Below are 23,488 nucleotides of genomic sequence, written 5' to 3' on the forward strand. Positions count from 1 at the left end.
ATTTTAAAAAATTTAACTTTTTCATATCTGTGTGTATATATAAACTTTTTCATTGGTGGTTTTTTTTTTTTTTTTTTAATCCATTTATACAACAAAAATGTAATCTTATTGAAAGAAGCATAGTTGTTAAGAAATGTAATTTTATCTTTCCAGATTGATGTATATAATGCAGTTTTAAAACCTCTAATAGAAGAAGTAATCCTTGGCTATAACTGTACGGTTTTTGCGTAAGTGTGTATATTACTTTTGTATGCTGTCTTGATATGTTATAGAGGTGCAACTTAAAATTATACTGATAAAATTACCTACACTGTCAAATATTTGTATTCCATCACAGTACTAATCTAATTCTTGAGTGGCATGTTGCACAGGTTCTTTTGATATAAATACTATAAATAATAGCACTTCACCTGCATACAGTTTAGAATGTCTTTATTACTAATTGACCATAACAATTATGTTTTGCAGATGTTTGTCCTCTGCTTCAGTAACTGTAAAATTAGAAATAAAATTATTTTCACCTCTTAATTAAGACAGGCCTGATGTAGCCTAGTGGTCAGGAGTAAGAGTACATGCTCTTTGAGTAGATTGATTCAAGACCCTTACAGGAGGCAGAGTGGGTAGTAGGGAGTATGAAAGCACTAGTGGGGTAAACCCTGTGGTAGCCAAAGCTACAGATAGGAAGCTCAGTAAAAAAAAATGAAAGGTTGAAGGTGATAGTGGGAGGGGGGGGTTAAAGTTGGGGGGGAGAGACCCACCTAGTTGGAAGGGGGACAGAAGAGGGTCCCCTAGGGTAGAATGCTCATCCTGTCCCAGGGGGTGGAAGTTGACTGTTGGCAGTGGGGTTACCCACCTTGGTTGGGAGAGTGAGAGAATAACTAACCCAGGTGATAGAAATTAAGGATCATAGGGAAAGAGTCCCTATGTTGAGGCACTTGTGTTGGTGCTCTGTCTTGCACTGGCCAAGGGAGAAGCCCTGTTGGCCAGTGTCAGTATCCCACACCACTCCAACTAACTTGCAATGGCATGGTGTCTGCTTGGATGGGCAGGGGGCCACTATGGCCATCTACACATCATCCATCCAAGGAGTAATGCAGGCAATTTTAATCAATCATAATCCTCATTCACTCTCTGCTCTAATTTTGGTTTTATAATTTTTTTCTTACATTTTATACTGTTATTGTGCTTTTTTATTTTTTCTTCCCCCACACACACACACATACATCTTTTTCATGCAAGGAGGGGGAAATACAATGGTGTGTAGTATACTTACTATACTAAATATCTAATAATTAAAATTAAGTGGCTAAAGGTTAAGGGTTGGTAAATAAAGGGAAAGAAGTAGAGGTATGAAAAATAGGTTGTTTGATTGCTACAATTGGCAGTAAAGAAAGTGACTCCAAACTATATCCTATTTTAAATTGAAAGCTGCTTGCCCTTAGTACCAACTCTGGAAGCTGATTGTACAGGGTACAATACCAGACATTTAGTGATGTTATGTGCAAATTGGTTTTACCAACAGTTCAATTTCAAAAATTAGTCTTCGACTTTAATTTTTGAAATTGATTACCATGTCAGACTAAGTCAGAAAGATGATTCAGACTTAATCATGGGCATTTTTACTGCCTAAGTTGTGGAAGGTCTAAAACAGAACTTTGTTCTTTGCTCAGTGAGGAAGTACTTTATTGCTACATATGACTACATGATACACAAGTTCCTATTGAAAAATTGGCTGAAGTTGGTGTATCTAATAATTAAAATAAAGTGGCTAAAGGCTAAGGGTTAGTAAATAAAGGGAAAGAAGTAGAGGTGTGAAAAATAGGTTGTTTGATTGCTAATTGGCAGTAAAGAAAGTGACTCCAAACTATATCCTATTTTAAATTGAAAGCAGCTTGCCCTTAGTGCCAACTCTAAAGATAAATAAATGCGTGATTTGCACTATCGGTTCTGCCAATTTCAATGTCACAACTTACTGGGCACTATTATGAAAGAAGGAGTATAGTGGTCCTTGGTTGGGACCAAGAAAGCTGGAAATATAACAAATTATGCCAAGTCATGAATGGCATTTTAACAATTCCTTATGTTAGTGCTAAGTGTGAGGGAATATTCAGTCAGGTTAGATAAATAAACTGAATTCAGATCTTGTCTTTTTGATTAAGTTTTGGAAATGCTCTTGACAGCCAAGTCTGTAGTGTCTGTTAGAATAAAACTTTGATTCAACGTTTCTGAAAAGGGCAAAAGTGTATTTCTTGAAGATATCAAAATCAATTGATGTGTAACAGGGATTAGGTCCTTGAGGATGTCACAGACATTCTCTCAGATAGACAAACTGTACTTGCTACCTGGGAGTCTAAAAGGCTGATGGAACTGATATTCAGTTGACACTCAAAGTCAAGCGGACCCAATTTCGGTGAAGACCGGATGGTCTGTGACAGCCAAATCCTCTGCTTGCACCAACATGATGGTGGAACTGTTAGTAATCCTGGGTATAGCCTACAAGCACATGGTGGGTAACCACCCAGGTGTGAACCAACGTAAGCAGGGGTCGAGGTGTGGTGCCCACACCACATGGAGGAATGCCACCCCTCTGTTATCAGCCAGTACTAGGTGGTAGATGACTCTCATCAACTGATGTAATACATAGACTTTGCTTATTGGAGGCTTGAAGTGGTGAAACCCATGTTTACTCTCCAGAGCTAAGTTCCTGTCAACCCGTCCCCATCTCTTCCATCATGCAATATGATTGACTTTTGAGGTTATGATGAACATCGTGGCGAGATCCATTCTTTCTTACATTTCGAGGGTACAGCTCTAAAATACCAATAGGTTTAGTCTGATGTACTAACTAGCGGCCGGCCTGCGAACACCGCAGGCTGGCCGCTAGTTAGTACATCAGACCAAACCTATTGGTAACTCTTTAGGAGGCTTCTGGATCAGCTAGTGTATAATCCTGCTACCTCTACTCTGCAAGATAGTGACTGGAGGGAGTCTGAGTAGTGTGTATGCAGGGGGCATTGACGAGGCAACGTTATGTCAAGGGTCTGGGTATATACTTACCATGTGTATGCCATGTCCAAAAATTTCATTACTTCATACAGCATATCCCACCCACTTTTTCTCACTATTGAATACACCATTAATTGTCAAACTAATAGAGTAAGCGTATCTGCGAAAAGATCTAAACCTCCCAAACACTTCCTAATTCATTTCACAAATATGTGGTCTCAATTCTAATCTCAACGATGTCCATTTCCAATTGCAGTCTGCCAAACCCCATGTACTTTTTCTGACCGAATCTCAGTTATCGGTTGATTCAACTACTGTTCATCTCAGTTGCCCAGATTATTTGCTGTATGATTCCTTTCACCTCAAAGGTGGTACTTGTGTATATGTCCGTTCCGGATATTCCCTGTCAGAGACTTGGTAAATTGGAATCTCCTCTTTTCGATCTTCTCTGGCTTAAAATCTCTCTACCTTATTGTGTCAAATTCATCTTTTGTCTCTACCGTTCTCCCAACTCCACTAATCACTTGGAGCTCTGACTTCCTCTCTTTGCAACTTGACTTTGTCCAGTCCAACTTTCCTAACAGCAAAGTAATTTTCCTTGGTGATGTTAATGTTCACAACCCCAGCTGGCTTCCGTTTTCTAGTCACGCTGACCCGACTGGTTGAGATGCTGAGGCTTTTGCTATTACTAATGACCTTATACAGATTGTTCATTTACCTACAAGAATACTGGACAATCCTAACCATACAGCCAACACGTTTGATCTTTTTCTCACAAACAACCCTTCTAAGTACACGGTCGAAGTGAAAGGTCCTTTTGGCACCTCAGATCACAACTTGGTGATTGACTCTTCTCGAATGGAGCTGTTATCTCATGGCTATTTCCATCTAGTATTGTTTGGCATTACAAGAATGCAAAATGGGATGATCTGCAAGATTTCTTTTATTTGGTTGGATTACTGTTTCAGACCTTCTGATGTCAACGTTTGCTTAGGTCGTGTCAGTGAGATTATTCTTGCAGGAATGGAATCTTTTATCCCGCACTCCATCTTAAAATCTCGTCCTTTATCTAAACCTTGGTTTTCCAATAAATTTGCTAAGTCTGTTCAAGAGAAGAACGTTGCATATCGTAATTGGCTTGTTTCTAATTCTTCAGTTTCATTTTCTGCCTACACCAAAGTTTGCAACAATTGTAAGGCAGTTATTAATCAGTTCAAACTAGAGTTTGAACAGGCTAAGAGTAGAAAACTTGCTTCTTGCCCTGATGGTAGCTGAGCATTCTGGTGTCTCTTGCCAAAGCTATTGGCTTCAACTTTTGCCCATGTCTGCTCCCATCTCTGTCAAAACCAGATTGTTCTCTTGTCACTTCAGCCAAGGATAAAGCTGACCTGCTGGCATCCCAACTCATTTATTAATAATCTTGGTAAAACACCTCCCACCATTCCCAACACACTCCATTCGGTGCCTCCTGTGGTCTTCCGTTAAAAGGATGTCAGAAGGATTTTGACGAATCTTGATGCTAAGAAAGCTCCAGGTCCTGATGGTATTTCTCCACTTGTTCTCAAAATGTGTGCTCCTGAACTTACTCCTGTTCTTTGCTGCCTTTTTTCACTTTCTTATTCCTAAGGTGTTTTCCCTTCTGCTTGGAAATTTGCTCATATCCAGCCAGTTCCTAAAAAGGGTGACAAATCCCTCCCATTCATTTATCGTCCCATTGCAATTACTTGTACTCATTCTAAAGTAATGGAGAAATCAATTAACCGCCAACTCTTAAACTACCTAGAAACCTTCCGTCTGATCTACGATCGCTAGTATGGATTCTGCCAGTGTCGATCCACTGGTGATATTCTGGCTTATGTTACCATTTATGGGCTAATTCAATGGAAAAGTTCGGTGAAACACAAGCAGTTTTTCTTGACATCTCGAAGGCTTTCGATCGTGTTTGGCTTAAAGGTCTTCTAAACAAGCTTCCGTCTTATGGTTTGCATGCTGTTTTTTGTAATTGGTTATCCAGTTTTCTCTCTGATCACTCGCTGACTGTGATGGTAGATGGCTCTCTCGTCTTCTAACTTATCGACTAATGCTGGTGTCCCCCCCCCAGGTTCAGTTCTTTTCCCCTACTCTTTTCCTTTTGTATATTAATGACCTTCTTCCATTGACTGGAAATCCTATCCATAGTTTTGCCGATGATAGCACACTGCATTCCATTTTGAGAAACCTTGCCCTGCTCAATCGGTTTACGGAAAAGTAACCCCCCCCCCGCATTTCGCTCCCGGAACATTTTGCCCCCAGTAGATAATAGTACACCTCTAAATTTAACTGAAATCCAGCTACAGGACCAAAAGAAATAATCTTTCCATATTTATTAAACAGTTTAGACCTTCAAAAATCTAATTTTAGGCCAATCCACGTAATGGTTTCCTTGCTGCCAGAGGTATCGTGTTTGAAGACAGAAGTCTGGAGCACTCATTGTTGAGACCGCACGGTCTGAACACTACGGTTCTGACATTGGGGAAGATGTCACACCTGTTTTGCAAAATTGATATCGCCATTCTCGAGAGTTGTACTAGGAGAGTTGGAAAAGAAGCTTCCTATATCTAAAATAAAAGTAATCCCTGTTGATTTATAATATAATAGAATATAGGAATTATCGAACACTGCAGGGGGCGAAATGGCGGGGACAACTTTTCCGGATCCTGCTCAATCATCAACTTCTCGAATATCCGCTACCAATTCCTTAAATGATGATCTCCAGGTAATTCTCCAGTGGGGCAAAGACAACTTAGTTGATTTCAATCCTTATAAAACTCAATCTTGTCTTATATCTCGCAAAAAGAGTTCTCCTGCTCCTATGCTTATCTTTGGTGACACTTCGATTTCTAGGCAAAATGATATCTCTTTTGGGATTTACCATGATTTCTAATTTCTCTTGGCACAAACACATTACAAATATTGCTTCCTCTGCATCTAAAAAACTTGGTTTTCTCTTTCGCTCTCAGCGTTACTTTTCTTCCAAACAGTTGTTCACTCTGTACAAATCTGTCCTACCATGGAATATTGTTCCCACATCTGGTGTAATGCCCCCAAAACCTCTCGGGCTTCTTGATTCCATTCAGAAAAGGGCAGTTAGGTTAATTAATAATTCATCTCTTACAGTCTCTCTCTCCACTCGCTGTCCCATAGATGTACTGTTTCTGCTACATGCCTCTTCTACAGATATTCTTCTGAATTGGCTTCTATAATTCCTGCTCCCTCTTTCAAAACAGTCCGAACATGTGTCGCCACCAGCCAACAACCATTTACTGTCCAACTTCAAACTCACATAACCAACTTTTCATCTTCCTCATTTATTCATTCAACTGCTGTGTTTCTAGAACAACCTTCCTTCATACGTATTTCCTGAAAATTAGTCTACAGAAGTTCAAGTCCAATGTCAACGAATATCTTCTTTCGTCTTCTCCAACCCAAGCATGGTACTAAGTACTATAGGTTCTAATACCCCTCATGTTTGGGGTTTACATAAAAAAAAAAAAAAAACACACACACACAGAACACAGAAATCCATAGATAGAAAAATGCTAGATAAGCTAATGTTTAAAATTGTACTGTAACGATAAATATATGGCTATAATTTCTAGTGCAGTGTAGACTTCAAAAAACCTCCCCATATTTTTTGGGAATCCCTTTTGCTTTTTTTGAAAGTCAAAAGTTGGCAGCTATGAAAAGATCAGGCTGGCAACTATTTTAACCATTACAGGTGTGTGTGTGTGTGTGTGTGCGTGCGTGCGTGTTTGTATGCACTTATGTACTCTTGTGACTCGGGTATCATAATTGATTGTCTGAAATTTTGTAGGATTAAGTACTGATTGTCTGAAATTACAGAGGATTAGGCAAAGATATTCAGAGATAGTATGTAGATTGCCTCGAGAGTAGCTTCTGGGACCTTCTGAAGATTGATTGGCTGTTTGCAGTACTGTTTCTGCTGGGTTTCTTTTTTAATTTGTTCAGGACTGTGTTTGAATATGTGGATTGGTTTTTAATCTGTCTGTGTCCTTTTGTTTTGGTTTATGTTGTTTTTATATTATCCAAATCATAAATTCTTCATTATATAATTTCCAATTATTGAATCCATCTCCTGTTAAAAGTGTGATTTACAATGCAAACCTCCGTGAGTAGAAGGTGAGATTAGCAGAATAAACAAAATCAACTTCTGCCTTCTATTCAGGATTGAGCAACACAGTTGGAAGTTTTCTAAACTTCAGAAACCAAAACGATTATTTTTAATAGGAATAAATTAGTTTTTTGATCCTAAAAGCATTTGAGTTTTATCTACAGTGAAATAGTAGTAGTATTTGCTATATAGTGCAAGGAAGCCATAGGCTTTTGCTGACTAGCTAATATATGCAATAACCAACTACTGTTCACCAAAGCTCTACAACTTCTTTATAATTACCACTATTATGTAATAGTCGTAATAAAATACTATGTATTTTATTACGATTATTTATTGTGTTTGGTAATGTTTTGGTTACAAATGTGTGTGTTCAATCTTGGGTGGTCGGCACCTAACCCTGTTTTCTCCATAGGGCCTGTTGTTTATATTGCACGATTTTGCATTGCACAAGGGTTTCTAGGAACACAAGTATCGTGCTATATGAGGACTGACTACATGATTTCCGATGCAGCTATTTTCTTCGGATTGATGACTTTGACTCTTTACTCACTAAGTTTCTACTGTTATGTTTTCACTTTTCTCGTATATACAATGGATTTGGTTTTAATAATCATTCAGAAATTACTTTAACTTCCCGTGTTGAATCTTGGCTTGGTGTGTGTGTGTGGGGGGGGGGATTCGCGTTTTTTGTGAGAGTTCGTTCCTTTTTTTTTTTTTTTTTTTTTTTAATGTCTTTGTTCCACGACATTGAGTGCTACGTTAATGCGTGTGTTGTTAAAGTTAACGAACTGTGACCATGTTTGGGGTGATATCTCTCTTTTAAGGTTGAATCTGAGATGGTGTATTTGTAGCGAATAGTATTTTTTACTAAATCTTTTGTGTGATTCTTCCCGAATAATGACGTTTGATGTATGATATGAGGGTATCTTTTACAAGTATTTTTGGTGAAAATATGGGTGAATTTAGGAATTATGTTGTGGGTAAGACATTTTTGCAAAAATGAAATATGAAGTTTGTTTGTGAAATATGTATTTTGGAATAGTGTGATTTTGTATTTAGCATGTTCAAATCCATTAGGGAACAAGAAGAGAAGGATAGGCTGTGCAGATAAGGTGTAAGTGATAATCATTAAAATATCTTATTTTGACACTTAAATTATTTATAGAACTTCTTAATGTACCGTTGTATAATCGACTTAGTGTGAATAGCAGTAAAGCTATTCACATGAAGTTGGGGTGGAAATGAAGTTTAAAATAAGTTAATCGAATGAATACGAATTGTTAATTTTGCTCAAGGAAGTAGTCGATTCCGCCATTGCATTTATTAAATTAGGATCTAGTTACAAAATCTTCTAACACGAGGCACTTGTCATAGAATGGTGTCGCCATAATACTAAACTTAACGTTCTAAATACGAAACTACCCACCAACCTCTCTCTGGTCTGGAATCTTATGCACATAAGATTCCCACATGTTGCAAAATGCATAATGGGAACATAGAAATTCTTTAAATACACAATTTCTTTTTTTCTTATCACTGCCAACTGAAGATGTTTAACACTAAAGTCACTTGTTGTGACTATTGGCCTTGCTTGTTTCATTATTTTAAATTTCAATTTTTCAGATGACAACCAGGGACAAGGTAGTACACTTCTACTGCCTTGAGCAAAATTAACAATTCTGTATTCATTTAATTAACTTATCTTAATTTATTTTACCACACACACACACACACACGTCAATTATCTTGAATAATTTGAAAGGCTGATCTTTCTTTTATTTTTTATTATGGTGGTACAGTAAAACACCAGTTATAGTGATCATGTTTGCAAATTGAATTTCGATTCTAATAAGCGAAAGATCGAGTTTACTACCCATTTATAACAGATTGTACAAACAAAAAGCCCAATGAACCCCAAACACTGCAAATTGTTTTTATGGTTGTGACCTTCAGAAATTTGCTTTAGAAAAATATCACCTAGACCTGGATTTTAGAAAATCTCTCCAGAGTTTAATGTGGGGACTTCAACAATTTATGACATCAAGAAAAATTCCAAAGCTATAACAGAATTTGTGTTGATTATGGATAGTGAAGGAGGATCTAGCAGGAAAAAGACTGTCGAAACCTGAACATGCCTCTTTAGAATGCACTCACATTGTTTTTTTGTTTTCTTCAGAGCAAAGTTTAGGTGAAACAGTGTCTGGCCCAATGTTGTGAAATAAAGCATTGAATTTTAATCAAAAATTAATAGGTAATGAAGATTAAGACAAGCACAGGTTGGCTGAAAAACTTTAAACTGAGACACGGTATATGTGAACTAGACGTTCAAGGCGAGAAACTTTCTGCAGACGAATTGGCAGCGGTGTCCTTTAAAAGTAAGTTTGCTTTAGTTATAGGAAATTAAGAGAAAGAAATGTTTATAATGTTGATGACTGGCTTATTATGGAAAGCATTACAGAGAAAATCCCTAGCCACTAAAAGAGAAATCCTTGCACCAGGTTTTAAGATAGGAAAAGAGCAAGTTACAATTGCTCTGTGTGCAAATGCCACTGGGATGCACTGATTGACAATGCTCATTATCGACAAGTCGAAAAAACAGAATATTAAAAACCTTTCTAATTTTCCTGTTTTGTATAAAAATGCCTGGATGGATGTTTGTTTTCCGAGATTAGTTTATAATTTTTTTATTTAATTAATCTTACTGGAAAATTCGGCTATCCAGAAGAGATCTTACATTAATTATTCCAGATAACTGACACTACTGTGTGTGCGTGCATGTCTAACACACACACACACACACACACACACACACACACACACACACACACAATATATATAATATTGTAAGTAGAACACATAAATTAGATTTAATTGGTTTAAGTCTAATGAAAATACGGTATACACTGGGAGCGATATATGGAATGAAAAAGAGGAAAAAATGGACTGGAGATTAAAATAAGAAGTGAAAAAACGTCCAAAATGGAATAACATTGTGGTGTCTCCCACAATTTCAGTGTCATCATCAGAGGTCATCCACCGAAATTATGAAAAAGACAGCAATGTTCTTGCTTCTGTTTCCGACATGATCTGTATGCTATGGTGCACATGTAGTTGCCACGTGCGTTGAAGGCAAATTTAGATATGAATTTTGCTTTGATAAGTTTATAAAGGATGTGCCAATAAAAGTGGTTATAATACGTAGTGCATGATCTGTATGCACTACGTATTATAACCACTTTTATTGGCACATCCTTTATAAACTTATCAATGCAAAATTCATATCTAAATTTGCCTTCAACGCAAGTGGCAATTACACGTGCACCATAGCAAACAGAAGCAAGAACATTGCTGTTTTTTTTTCATAATTTCGGTGGATGACCTCTGATGACACTGAAATTGTGGGAGACACCGCAATGTTATTCCATTTTGGTCGTTTTTTTCACTTATTTTAATCTCCAGTCCATTTCTTCCTCTTTTTCATTCCATATATCGCTCCCAGTGTATACCATATTTTCATTCGACTTTTAAACCAATTAAATCTAATTTACGTGTTCCTTACAATATTTTATATATTATGGCTGTAGGGTATGTTTTGCTAATGCAGTGTCCCTGATCCATAAGCTTTATTATTATTATTATTATTATTGCTGCTATATTATTATTACCTTTTTTGTACAGGCACTTACCCCCCTATATTAATTAGCTTCTTAGTACCATTATTCATATATATATATATATATATATATATATATATATTGTGTGTGTAGTAAGAAACATTAATACAGGGTCTGCAAAGATGGATATGAGAAGTACACATAGTGCTTGAACTAAAAGGGTGTAAAGGATACCAGAAAAAAGAAATGTAGTAATGAAAAAGGTGAAAGAATGTTAAAATTGTTTCACCTTTTTGAAAGAATTCTAACAGAATGTTTATATCAGTTGAAGCAACCATGTGAGGGGGAGGAAGTGGAGTCAAAGTGAAATGTCCCATGTTACAGGGAAGTAGGTAAATAAACAAATGAGGCAAAGTGTCAGAGGGAGATTATTAATGGCTGACAAAGTAGAGTAGAAAGACACTAAACTTTATCAGAAGAAAAAAAAGGGGCGATAGCAGAGGAATAGCACCTTGATATTGCTTTCAGCCAGCCTAATTGCGCACGAGAAATAAAATGTAGTAATTAAGGAAAGCAGAATGCAATTTGAAGAAGAGTAATATAGTTGTGCTCAGGTTGTCTGGGGTTGCTGAACCCGTACCATAGTTGGTCCCTGGATAGATGTCTGGAAAAATGCCTCATATGTTTAAGTCAGTATTGTTATTGTAAAAAAAAAAAAAAAATAATAATATATATATATATATATACAGGCATACCTCAGTTAACGTTACCTCTGATAACGAAGCTTCGATATAACGAAGTCGGCAATTTCAAGCCCCATTTAACATAAAAAAAATTCCAGTTTAGTCACCTGAAATCTAAACAAACTGAAGAAATTACGGAAACCTTTGGGGCTTCTTGTGGTTGGTTCGAGAAATTTAAAAAACGGGCCAGGATTCATAGTGTAAAATTAACAGGAGAAGCTGCAAATAAGTTTCCAGAAAAACTAAAGGAAATAATTGAACGTGAAAATTTTCTAAATTTGGTGTTCAATGTTGACGAAAGCGGTTTGTTCTGGAAACGGCTACCAACAAAAAGCTTCATTTCTATTGAAGAAAAATCAGTTGCTGAGTTCAAAGCAGCCAAAGACCGTTTAACGTTACTCTTTGGATCAAATGCCTCTGACGATTATAAATTAAAATTGTTATTAGTTTACCATTCAGAAAATCCGAGGGTGTTAAAAGGTAACATAAAAATGAATTTACCTGTTATATGGAAAGCAAATAGAAAAGTGTGGGTTACCAAGGAGTTATTTACTGATTGGTTTGTTAACCACTTTTGCCCTGAAGTAAAACGGTATTGTCAAAAAAACAACTTTGAAGAAAAAGCTCTTTTGTTGTTAGACAATGCTCTGGGACATCCTACTGATCTTAACACGTTGGACACATGCATTCCTGTCAAAGTTATGTTTCTTCCAGCAAACACAACTTCCCTGATTCAACCATTGAATCAGGGAGTAATAGCATCATTTAAAGGTTATTATCTGCGTCGAACATTAACCAGTTTAACTGAACTAGAGGATAAAGAGGAAATGACAGTTAAAACTTTTTGGAAAAACTACACCATTAAAATCGCAATTGAAAACATTGATAGTTCTTAAAAAGAAGTCACTAAGAAATGCTTAAATGGAGTTTGGTGCAAAATATGGCCAGAAGTTGTACTAGAAGAAGAAAATAACATCCAAGAAATTAGAAATGAAGTTATCCAGATGGCTCAATCAATAGGTTTCGAAAATGTCGATGAAGAGGATGTTATAAATTTATTGAATGCAGAAGATGATGGTTTTTCAGTGGAAGATTTAGAAAACCTTGTTAGCAACGAAGACAAAGATAATGAAGACGAAGTTAAAGAAGTTCCTGCCGAAAAAGTGTTAACAACCAAAGATTTAAAAAAGTGCTTAAATGACTTAAATTTTTTTAGTGAAAATGATCCTGATTTAGGAAGAAGTGTTATTGTTAAGCGATCAGTGTTAAATGCAATAACTCCGTATAGGCAATTGTTAAATGAAAGAGGAAAAAAGCATAAACAATCAACTTTAGACTCGTATTTTAAAATGTGATTTCACTTTGTATGTAAGTTGACTGTTTATTTAATAAAACTTTTCTTTGTTCGAAAAAAAAGCTTTTCATTTTCTTTACATAGGAACGTATCCCTATTCTGGCCATAGTATTTTTACCTCTGAAAACGAAGTTTCGCTTAACGAAGTAATTTCGTGGAACACATCCTATTTGTTATTCGAGGTATGCCTGTATATATACAAAATAGATGTGACATAACAGAACACAATACCGCCATGTATTGCCACTTCGTGAGCACAAGTTTTCTACACTGTGAGACATGACAGAAGCTAGGGGATATATGACTGTACATTATGTACAAACCTGAAAGTAATATGTAATCAAACAGTAAATGTTGTTTATATCAAAGTTATTGTGGTTTATAAGTTTTTTGAATTTTTTAATATTTACTGCTTTTTTTGAAATGATGGTAGAGGAATGCTGTAGGGAAATTATTGCACCGCAATTTATCATGGAGTTGTTTAATGTTGTCAGCAAAGAGATTGTCGCTACTGCATATTGTCTCAATTCTGATGCATTGGGAGTATTATATTAGCATGTATTTTTTTTAGAAATCTTAGAGTGCCAGTGGGTAAAATTGACTACATTAAAATTAAAAGCATCTCTTTTATTGTATATGTTGATTGTGGTATGAGGGCTGTTAATATTAATATCTTAGTAATTGGCTGAAAAATCATTATTTGTTTTTTCCAGAGTAAGTTTTGAAGGATAAATACCAGCAAAGTCATGTATAAATGTAGGGTAGTTGAATACCAATAAGTCATCAATATATCTGAGGGTAGAGAGGTCTCAGACCAGTATAGATATAGGTTAGCTAAGATACAACTAGTGGGGCTAACCATGGGGGGTACCTTTTGGTTTGCAAGTATACAGATTTGCCATCAAAAATATAGTTATTGGAGACACAAAGATTAATAAGATTGTTCCAAAAAACTGAATTACAACCAATAATATGTTTGTATTTATTATAAATTTCATTCCAATTTTAAGTTAGGTCTAGCAACCCCAGACAACCCAAGCACAACTATATTACTCTTCTTCAAATTGCTTTCTGCTTTCCTTAATTACTACATTTTATTTCTCATGCACAATTAGGCTGGCCAAAAGCAATATCGAGATGCTATTCCTCTGCTATCACCCCCCTTTTCCTTCTGATACAAAGTTTTTAGTGTCTTTCTACACTACTTTGTAAGTCATTAATAATCTCCCTCTGCTAGCACTTTGCCTCATTTGTTTATTTACCTACTTCCCCGTAACACGGGACATTTCACTTTGACGACTCCACTTCCTCTCCCTCACACGTGGTTGCTTCAACTGATATAAACATTCTGGACAGTGATCTATCAGCTGTATCCTTTGTTCTCCAACATTACTTTGGAAACACCACAGCAACTACTTCACAGATTCTGTTCCAAACACACAGTAAGTTGAAGTAATTTTTGTAATGTATCTGTCCTTTTGATTTCAAAAATTTTTTTTTTTGTCTCTGTCTGGTCGGCTGTGATTTATACATTTCGCATGTATACGTAATAACAGAAACAGAGACCCTTGCTTATAGTGGTGATTCCTACGGTTTTGGCTGCCGGCTCTATGAAGAAATAGTTAAAGCTCTAGGACCCACTACTTTAAGTAACATTGTTATCTTCATTATTCTTTCTATTTTTATGTTAATCAATTTATTTCAGGTTATCTCCTTCACCTTACAGGCCTTCTCAATTTTTCCATGGTAATTACAATTGACAGGTCAACATCCCTTCCATATATACTGAATATAAACATTTGTCTATATATATAAGTATAAAAAAGGACAAAAAAGAAGAGGAGGAAAAATTAATTTTTATTTCTCTCTTTCTCTCTCTTTCCCATTGATCTTATCACTAAACTTATATATATGGTTTTTATAGTATGGAGCGAATAAATTATCACCTGAAACTCATTTTTATTATAGTTATGGGCAAACTGGTACTGGAAAAACTTACACGATGGAAGGAGAAAGGATGAGTGGGGTATGTTCTTGGGAAGAGGTAAGTTCTTTAAAAGTAGCATATTGTTTATTTCTTTGTTGCTTCAACTTTCATTACTTTGGAAATAAAAAATTAGGTAATATTTTATAGAGATGGCAATTTTGAACCAGCCTAAAAGTATAAATATTGTTAGCTGGGAATGGCAGAAGTAAGAATGTGAAATGATTGATGCAGTAATAGTAGAAATGATGTCTTCCAAACAAGAGGAGATTACCATAAATGAGAAATTTTTTGAACATTGCTTTTCAGATATTTGTAGTGTTTGGTTTTCACTTATCCCCTGAACTGAAAACTGAAAAGTATATTACAGACTGTAATATACTTTTCAGTTTACAATGAGAGAATTGTACTGTTTTCTTTTCTCCAGTAACACTTTAAATAAACAAATGCTAACTTCCATCTGGATAATTGAATATAGGGTTTTTTATTTTATTTCCCCCCCCCCTCATTCATCAGTTAACACATTCACTACTAGAATGCAAACTTTTGTCATAACGAACCATAATTTTTTTTTTTTTTTTTTTTTTGTCTTAATGCAACTTTGTCTACTGAATTATGTTCAGTAAATGACCTCTGTAAAAGGAAAGGCACAAGAAATGCACAGCTGTTTGATAGTGGCACACTGATTGAACAATGGGCTATTTTCATTACAACTGGGATTTTTTGCTTTACACCAGTTGCACTGTCTAAAGAGTGCTATAAAAGCTGTGTTCATAAATACTTTGTTCATATGTTCAACCGAAGCAAAGAACATAGTTTTATGTTTTTTGCTTTGGTTGAAGTTATTTTATTTAGCTTAGTATTTTCCACAAGAAGAAAACCTTTTTGAAGATTGCCTGCTGAATTTTAATTCCTAAGTTTGTGAAAAAGAAAACATCATCCTTAGTGTGTCTACTGATAAACATTTACCATTCAAGGTAAAAATTTTTAGGAAAGTTTAGAAAATTTTTTTTCAAAAAAGTTTACCCTAAAATGTAAAATTTTTTATAGAAAAACTGTTGTTTTAATGGATCCACAGCCTTGGACATCAGGACTGAAAAGCAACAGTGATGGCCAGTATGTTGAAGCTGATGACATTGAGTTAGCTCTCTATAATATGTCATGTGATACTGAAATAAAATTCTGTTCCGAAAGATGTGGATTCTGTAACTCTTTCAAATGCATCTGTTAGTGTTAGAATGCTACAAGTAACATGCTGGTGTTACTTGGAGTGATGATTGATTCTTCACAGATGAAATCCCTTTCAATTGCTAAAAAGCAGTGCTTGCTTGTTGAAATGCTCCACAGAAGCACCCCAAGGCACACAGAAATTACCCCTGCAAATGTAAGTGGTTGCAGATGTATTAAGTGTTAGAAATCTAATAATGCAATTTACTTTGAAAAATGGTTTTTTATACCACGAAATGACTTTCACTTGTGGTTTATTTTGAAATTATCAATTCAGAGAACATAGTTTTACTACACTAAAACTTGAACATATGAGGCATATTTTTAAAGTTTCTGACATACCATAGAAAGAATAAAGTGGATTCTAAATAACTAGAATTTCATTCAACCAAGTCCTCTGCTAACTTAACTCACATGGTCTCTTATATAGAACACTCTATATTGTTCCTATCCTCACTCTTTTTGCTGCATGAATTAAAGTCTTAAAATGTTAAATTATCAAATTTATTTGTTTATTTCTCTCTTCAGTGCAGGAAACAGTAATCTAAAGGGGCCATTTCCACATCTGGAAATGGCTCCTTCAGATTACTATTTACAAGTTACAATACTCAAAAATTCATAATTGTTGAGTCTTGTGACTGGGAGTGCTATCATGTAGGAAGAGGATCCAGTTGATGAAACTGAATCAATTAATAAGTGTACAAATGAAGATTTATAGTAAAAGAAAAAGAAAGGTGTGGTTTTTTTTTTTTTTTTTTTTTTTTTTTCCTTCTTCCCGCTGAATTTTAATTTCATTTTTAACATTAATCTCACTGGAAAAATTTAATATTTAAAAACATTTATGTCGATAGTTTATTTTTACAAAACTTCCCATTTCCTACAACTCTTGAGTGATTTTTGTGCTAGTCTAGAAACTAGCTTACGAAAACCTTAATTTGGTCCTTGAGGTTGTCACAGACATTCTCTCAGATATGCCTGACAAGCTGTACTTGCTACCTGGGAGTCTAAAACGCTGATGGAACTGATATTCGGGTGACAAGTCAAATGGACCCAATTTTGGCAACGTCCGGATGGTCTGTGACAGCCAAAACCTCTGCTTGCACCTTCACGATGGTGGGACTGTTAGTAAGACTGTTATAACCTCCATGCACAAGTACATGGTGGGTGACCATCCAGGTGTGAACCAACGTAAGCAGGGGTCGAGGTGTGGCACCCACACCACATGGAAGAATGCCACCCCTCTGTTACCAGGCAGTACTAGGTGGTAGAGGACTCTTCAACCGGTGCAATACCACCACCACTTTGCTTGAAGTGGTGTAACCCATGTTTAGTCTCTAGAGCTAAGTTCCGGTCATCCCTTCCCTATCTTTTCCATCATGCAGTATGATTGATGACTTTTGAGGTTATGATGAACATCGTGGCGAGATCCAATCTTATCACGTTCACTGTCCCCATATATTACATTTGCGTGACCTGAGAAGTCCAGATATGAAACTATCAGATTAATCAAAGTGTACGTAAATATGTACATATAGCTATTTTGTATATTGTATGTAATGTTTTTTATGTGTTTTTTTTTTTTTTTTTTACTATGCATCATATGTGACGCCTGGACTTGTGAATACAAATTTACTCCTCCAAGTCCATGAATCACGTATGATTCACTTACAACTACCCGCCAATTTTATTACTTTTGAGGTTATATTGTTGACCTTGAAGTGTTTCGGCCACGGTCACAAGTTATTAGTTACTTTCTAGTGTGAAAATGGGTAGTCGTGGACTTAGTGATGAGGAGTTGCAAAGAATATTGGAGGAAAGTGACTATGAGCCAATTTCTAGTGATAGCGACGACGATTACGTACCAGAGACAGTTTCAGAGCCTGATATTGACAGTGGAAATGAAATGAAACAAATATTGACACAATTTACGGATATGGCAGGTACATCAAGACAACATGAAGGTTCTGCTAGTGTTAGTAAAAGTCCTTGGACTTACAACATTTCTCCACCTCAGAAGGAAACTTTCATAGGTTCATCCGGTATCCAAAATATTGACAGTATAATGGAAAATGGTAAAGCTTCTATAACCCGCATTTATTATAAATGAAGACGTCATGAATCTTATGGTGAATCAGACAAATTTATATGCTCATCAGGTTATGAATAGTCAAGTAACAGCGAAAGGAAGAATGCAACGATGGAAAGATACTAATGAAAGTGAAATGAAAAAGTTTTTGGGATTCATCTTATTCTCAGGTATTGTTTCATATCCGAGATGGGAGTATTATTGGAAAACAGACCCTATGTACTATCATCCATTGTTACATAATTTTGGAATGACTTACAATCGTTTTACTAACCTACTAAGATGCTGGCATTTTGCAGATAACACAGCAGAACATTCTAATAGATTGTATAAAATTCAACCCCTTATTGATCTAGTAATTACAAATTTACGTAATTTATACTTTCCCGGGGATGTTGTTGTTATCGACGAATCTATGATACCGTTCAGAGGTCGGCTTCTATTCAGGCAATATAACCCTTCAAAAAGTAACAAATATGGATTGAAAGTATACAAGTTGTGTACAAAAGATGGTTACGTTTGGTCTTTCGATGTTTACAACGGTCAAACCCCGCAAACCCTGCCAGGAATCGATAAACCTGGATGTGTGGTTATAAAGCTATTAGACAGACTAATAAACCAAGGGCGACTTCTAGTTGCAGATAATTATTATATTAGCATACCTCTTGCAAATTACTTGAAATCAAATAAAACAGATTTGTGTGGTACACTTCGTAGTAATAGATTGGGAGTTCCTAAGGAAATAATCCAGAAGAAATTACGCAGGGGTGAAAAAATAACAATGCAAAAAGATAATATTGTGATCACTAAGTGGCATGATAAGAGAGATGTTTTGATGTTGTCAACATGTTTTGGTGATGAAATGAAGAAGTGTGGAAGAAGAAATGAACAAGTAAAACCAGAAATGATAACTGAATACAATAAGGCAAAAAAGGGGATCGATGTATCAGACCAACTTTCAAGTTACCAGTCACCAATGAGAAAATTATTGATATGGTATAAAAAAAAATTGCAATAGAATTAGTTTTTGGGACAGCAATTGTGAACACATTCATAATTTTCAATGGATTGCAGCAAGAGAAGAAAGACAAAATGTCTCTTTTAGAAGTGAGAGAGGCAATCACTAAAGAATTGATAGGAATCAAAAAGGAACCAACCTCTAGTACAACCATTTGTCAATCTTCATCTCAGCATTTTCTGTCGGAAATTCAGAGGCTTTCCCACGGTAAAATTCACAGGAAAAGGTGTCACGGATGTTACGAAGAAGCAAAAATTGCTGGAAAAAATCCCAAATTGGCTGCCAAACAAGTTTATACTGAATGTAAATGTAAATCATGTGAGAAGCCATATTGTATGAAATGTTTTGAAAATAAACATAAAAATTAGTCTTTTTTTCAGTTTTTTGTACTTCTGAAATAAAATACACTTTTCTTAACATTTTGAAATCTGTTTTATTTACTCCTAACATTGCATGTAATTTGAAATATTTGATGTAGCTATGTGTAAAAACTAGGAAACTTTTATGCAGGTTCATTAACTTTTCTAAAAAAATATTTTCTTGTTAAGTCCACAAAAGATTAAAAACATAGGTCAGAAGTCCAATTTTTTAAAAATGTTTAAGCTGGCAAGACCCTTGGGAATCACATATGATGCCTGAACTTATTACAAAAAACGATTGTGCATCACATGTGATTCCCTGGACAGTGAACGTGTTATTTACATTTTGAGGGTACAGCTCTAAAACAGTGTTCACAGGCCGGCCGCTAGTTAGTACATCGGATCGAACCTATTGGTAATTCCCTAGGAGGCTTCCGGATCAGCTAGTGTATAATCTTGCTACCTCTACTCTGCCAGATAGTGACTGGAGGGAGTCAGAGTAGTGTGTATGTGGGGGGCATTGTCGAGGCCACGTTATGTCAAGATCTGGGTATATACTTACCATGTGTATGCCATATTCAAAAATTTCATTACTTCATACAGCATGTCTCACCCACTTTTTTTTTTACTAATTGAATACACCATGAATTGTCAAACTAATAGAGCAAGCTTATCTACAAAAAGATCTAAACCTCCCAAACACTTCCTAATTCATTTCACAAATATACGTGGTCTCAATTCTAATCTCAACAATGTCCATTTCCACTTGCAGTCTGCCAAACCCCATGTACTTTTTCTGACAGAATCTCAGTTATCGGTTAATTCAACTACTGCTCATCTCAGTTGCCCAAATTATTTGCTGTATGATTCCTTTCGCCTCAAAGGTGGTACTTGTGCATATGTCCATTCTGATATTCCCTTTCAGAGACTAGGTAATTTGGAATCTCCTCTCTTCGATCATCTCTGGCTTAAAATCTCTCCACTTCATGGTGTCAAATTCATCTGTTGTCTCTACTGTTTTCCCAACTTCACTAATCACTCGGAGCTCTTTGACTTCCTCTCTTTGCAACTTGACTTTCTCCAGTCCAACTCTTCTAACAGTGAGGTAATTTTCCTTGGTGATTTTAATGTTTACAACTCCAGCTGGCTTCTGTTTTCTAGTCACTCCGACCCAGCTGGTTGAGATACTGAGGCTTTTGCAATTACTAATGACCTTGCACAGATTGTTCATTTACCTACAAGCAGTGCTTTTTTTGTGATAGTATGCAATGGTACTGCGTACCGGCACACTTTATTAACAGTGTGTGACATTTGCATGCAGTATATTTCGAAATTTGAAATATTCGGTAATTTTTTTTTCACATGTTTAACCATTATTCAAATACATACACTTAAATTTATTTAACTAAATTTGCATTTTTCACTGTCTATTGTTAAGATATTTTCTATATAAAACTTTATAACCATTTTTGGAATTTTAAATTACTCAGTCGGACCTCTGTTTAACGAACTTAAAATAGTTTCGGTTGAGCGAAAAAAAATTTCATATAACGAACATATTAGGGAGACTCGGTACGCACTGTTCACACTTTAGGCAATTAGTGCTGCTGCACGAATTAAGAGTTAAAGGGATTATTCCACTTAGTGATACTCGTAAATCCTATCCGACCCCCTGTCCCACATACCGAGAACTTGCGCTGATCAAGGGGTATTCCTGATGTGAACAGTGGGCTCTGGTCAACCTTCTACTGTAAGTGCCCTCATCGGGAATTAGGAGAGAGTGGTTTTCTTTACAAATAATCAACTGTTGTCATATCTTAATTTGTTATGTATTAATAAATTGTTTTAAAATGTTAGAAAATATATTTACCATCTCTTACTGTATTTCTGAATGTTGAATTATTTTTCATTGTGGAAAAGGTCATATTTCTTTAATGAAATTTTTGTTTAACAAATTTTTGCAAGGAACAATTGTCTTAGTTATATAGAGGCTCAGACTGTAGATTTACTTTATTGGGGACTATCTCACTTTCGCAGGTGTTCCATTCATCTAAGAAGTACCACCCACTTTGGGAAATTCGTGTACCTCTTTCTTGACTCTCCCCCCCCCCCCCTTTGGAAATGCCATTTCCTAGGGATTCCTTTTGGTTCCCCACTAATTTTTCTGTGGCTTTTGTTACAATGTAAAAGTTTGTTCAACACAACTTTGTATTTGTGCATTTTCAATTCAGACGCAACAGTTTTATTTATTTGCCCGTGTGGTAATGAGATTGTAAGTGAATTAGTATTTAAAAAAAAGCTATCTTGAACTGTAAAGTACAAAATGAAAAGAATTACTAGTTTCTTCTCACCCTCCATAGTTAAGAAATTAAAAACAAGTGAAAATGTGAGTGAAGACCTAATTACAGAAACTGTGTCAAACACTGCTTTTGTTCCTGATAGTATCTGCATCCAACAGTAAGGGATGACTGACATAAATGACTGGCCAAGTTGCTGGACTGTTGATCAAAAAAATGATTTCTGTGCAAAGTATAATTGACTAAATTATCAAAATAAGAGACTTGGCTATGCATTATGTAAACAAATTGGAACTCTTGGAGTGGAAAAGAAGATGGGCATGAAGATTTTTAAGGAATGGGCAAATAATGAAGTTACCTATTTTGGCGAAAGCAGACAGCAACAGCTATTGTCTTTAAGAAAAAAATTTTCGATCACAAGGAAACAGCGGGACATAAAGCTGCTATAAAACTGCTTGTGGAAGCTGAGAAAGGTCCCCATGAAAGTCTGTTTAAAGAGTTTTTATAGCACGAAAAATTAATAATAGCAAAAATTTTTCGCATCTCATATAAGGTGGCCAAAGAAAATCAGTCTTTTCATAATTTTGAATCAGAGATTGACCCACAGGAATTAAATGGGATTGACATGGGTCATATTCTTCATTCAACAAACACTTGCATTAACATCTTGAACCACATTAGTGATGAAATGAGAAAATTTGGTTAATAAAATCGTTATGTTGAACAGTAAAATTTCACTGATAATTGGCAAATCGACCATGGTGAGTAGGAAATTCGGTTTGATTGTTTACGTTCGAACTTGTATATTTGACTGTGGAATGAGATCTCCCGTAAATTTGTTTCTGGACTTGATTGAACTCAGTGTTACTGCAAAAGGGATATTTGATTCTCTGCTCGCTTGTCTTCAGTCATATGGTATGACGGGAAAACTATTTAAAAACTCAGTTTGTGTCACACGTGATGGTGCAGCTGTTATGATGGGTAGTAAAAGTGGTGTTACGAAACTAACAAAACAAAAATTTCCTTCTTTAATAGTGTGGCATTGCGCTAATCACCGATTAGAACTATCAGTTGGTGATACTGTGAAATCCGTTGCAGATATCGATAGATTTAAATCATTTATTGATAAACTTTATTTCATGTATAATGCGTCGCCAAAAAATGGCAGAGAATTAAAGGTGTGTGCAAACTCGCTGGATATTGAACTATTAAAAATTAGCAGAATTTTAAGCATATGATGGGTGACATTGAGCTTCCGGTCTGTTTCGGCTGTTTGGAATAACTGAGGCGTTAGTTAATCATTTTCAAGAAGCAAAGAATGACTCTATGTGGGACCAAAAAGAAAGATGTACATATGAAGGATTGCAGAAGAAAATTAAGACTACAAACTTTATATTAGATTTAGGTTTAATGTGTTTTTGCACAAAATTTGGTTAATAAATTTTATTAATACCCATCGTTTTTTAGATGCAGAAGAAGCAATATTTGTAATGTGCTTGTGCCAAGAGAGATTAGAAGTCAAGGTAATCCCCAAAAGAGATATATATCATTTTGCCTAGAAATCGGAGTGTCACTAAAGATAAGCATAGGAGCAGCAGAATCCTTTTTGCGAGATATAAGACAAGA

The 23,488-nt window shown here is 35.7% G+C and overlaps 1 protein-coding gene across 1 annotated transcript in view; it reads left to right on the forward strand.

Moving 5' to 3' along the window:
- Positions 1 to 23,488, forward strand: part of LOC150090420 (kinesin-like protein KIF11-B) — a 336,901-nt gene that overhangs the window by 26,519 nt on the left and 286,894 nt on the right. Inside the window, exons 3-4 of the mRNA XM_090390308.1 lie at positions 154 to 227; positions 14,860 to 14,935. Coding sequence (XP_090246434.1) covers positions 154 to 227; positions 14,860 to 14,935 — 150 coding nt within the window. The remainder of the gene's footprint in view (positions 1 to 153; positions 228 to 14,859; positions 14,936 to 23,488) is intronic.

This window comes from Mastigoproctus giganteus, chromosome 2 (genome assembly GCF_048544385.1).
Source record: "Mastigoproctus giganteus isolate SK-2022 chromosome 2, ASM4854438v1, whole genome shotgun sequence".
NCBI classification, from domain to species: domain Eukaryota; kingdom Metazoa; phylum Arthropoda; class Arachnida; order Uropygi; family Thelyphonidae; genus Mastigoproctus; species Mastigoproctus giganteus.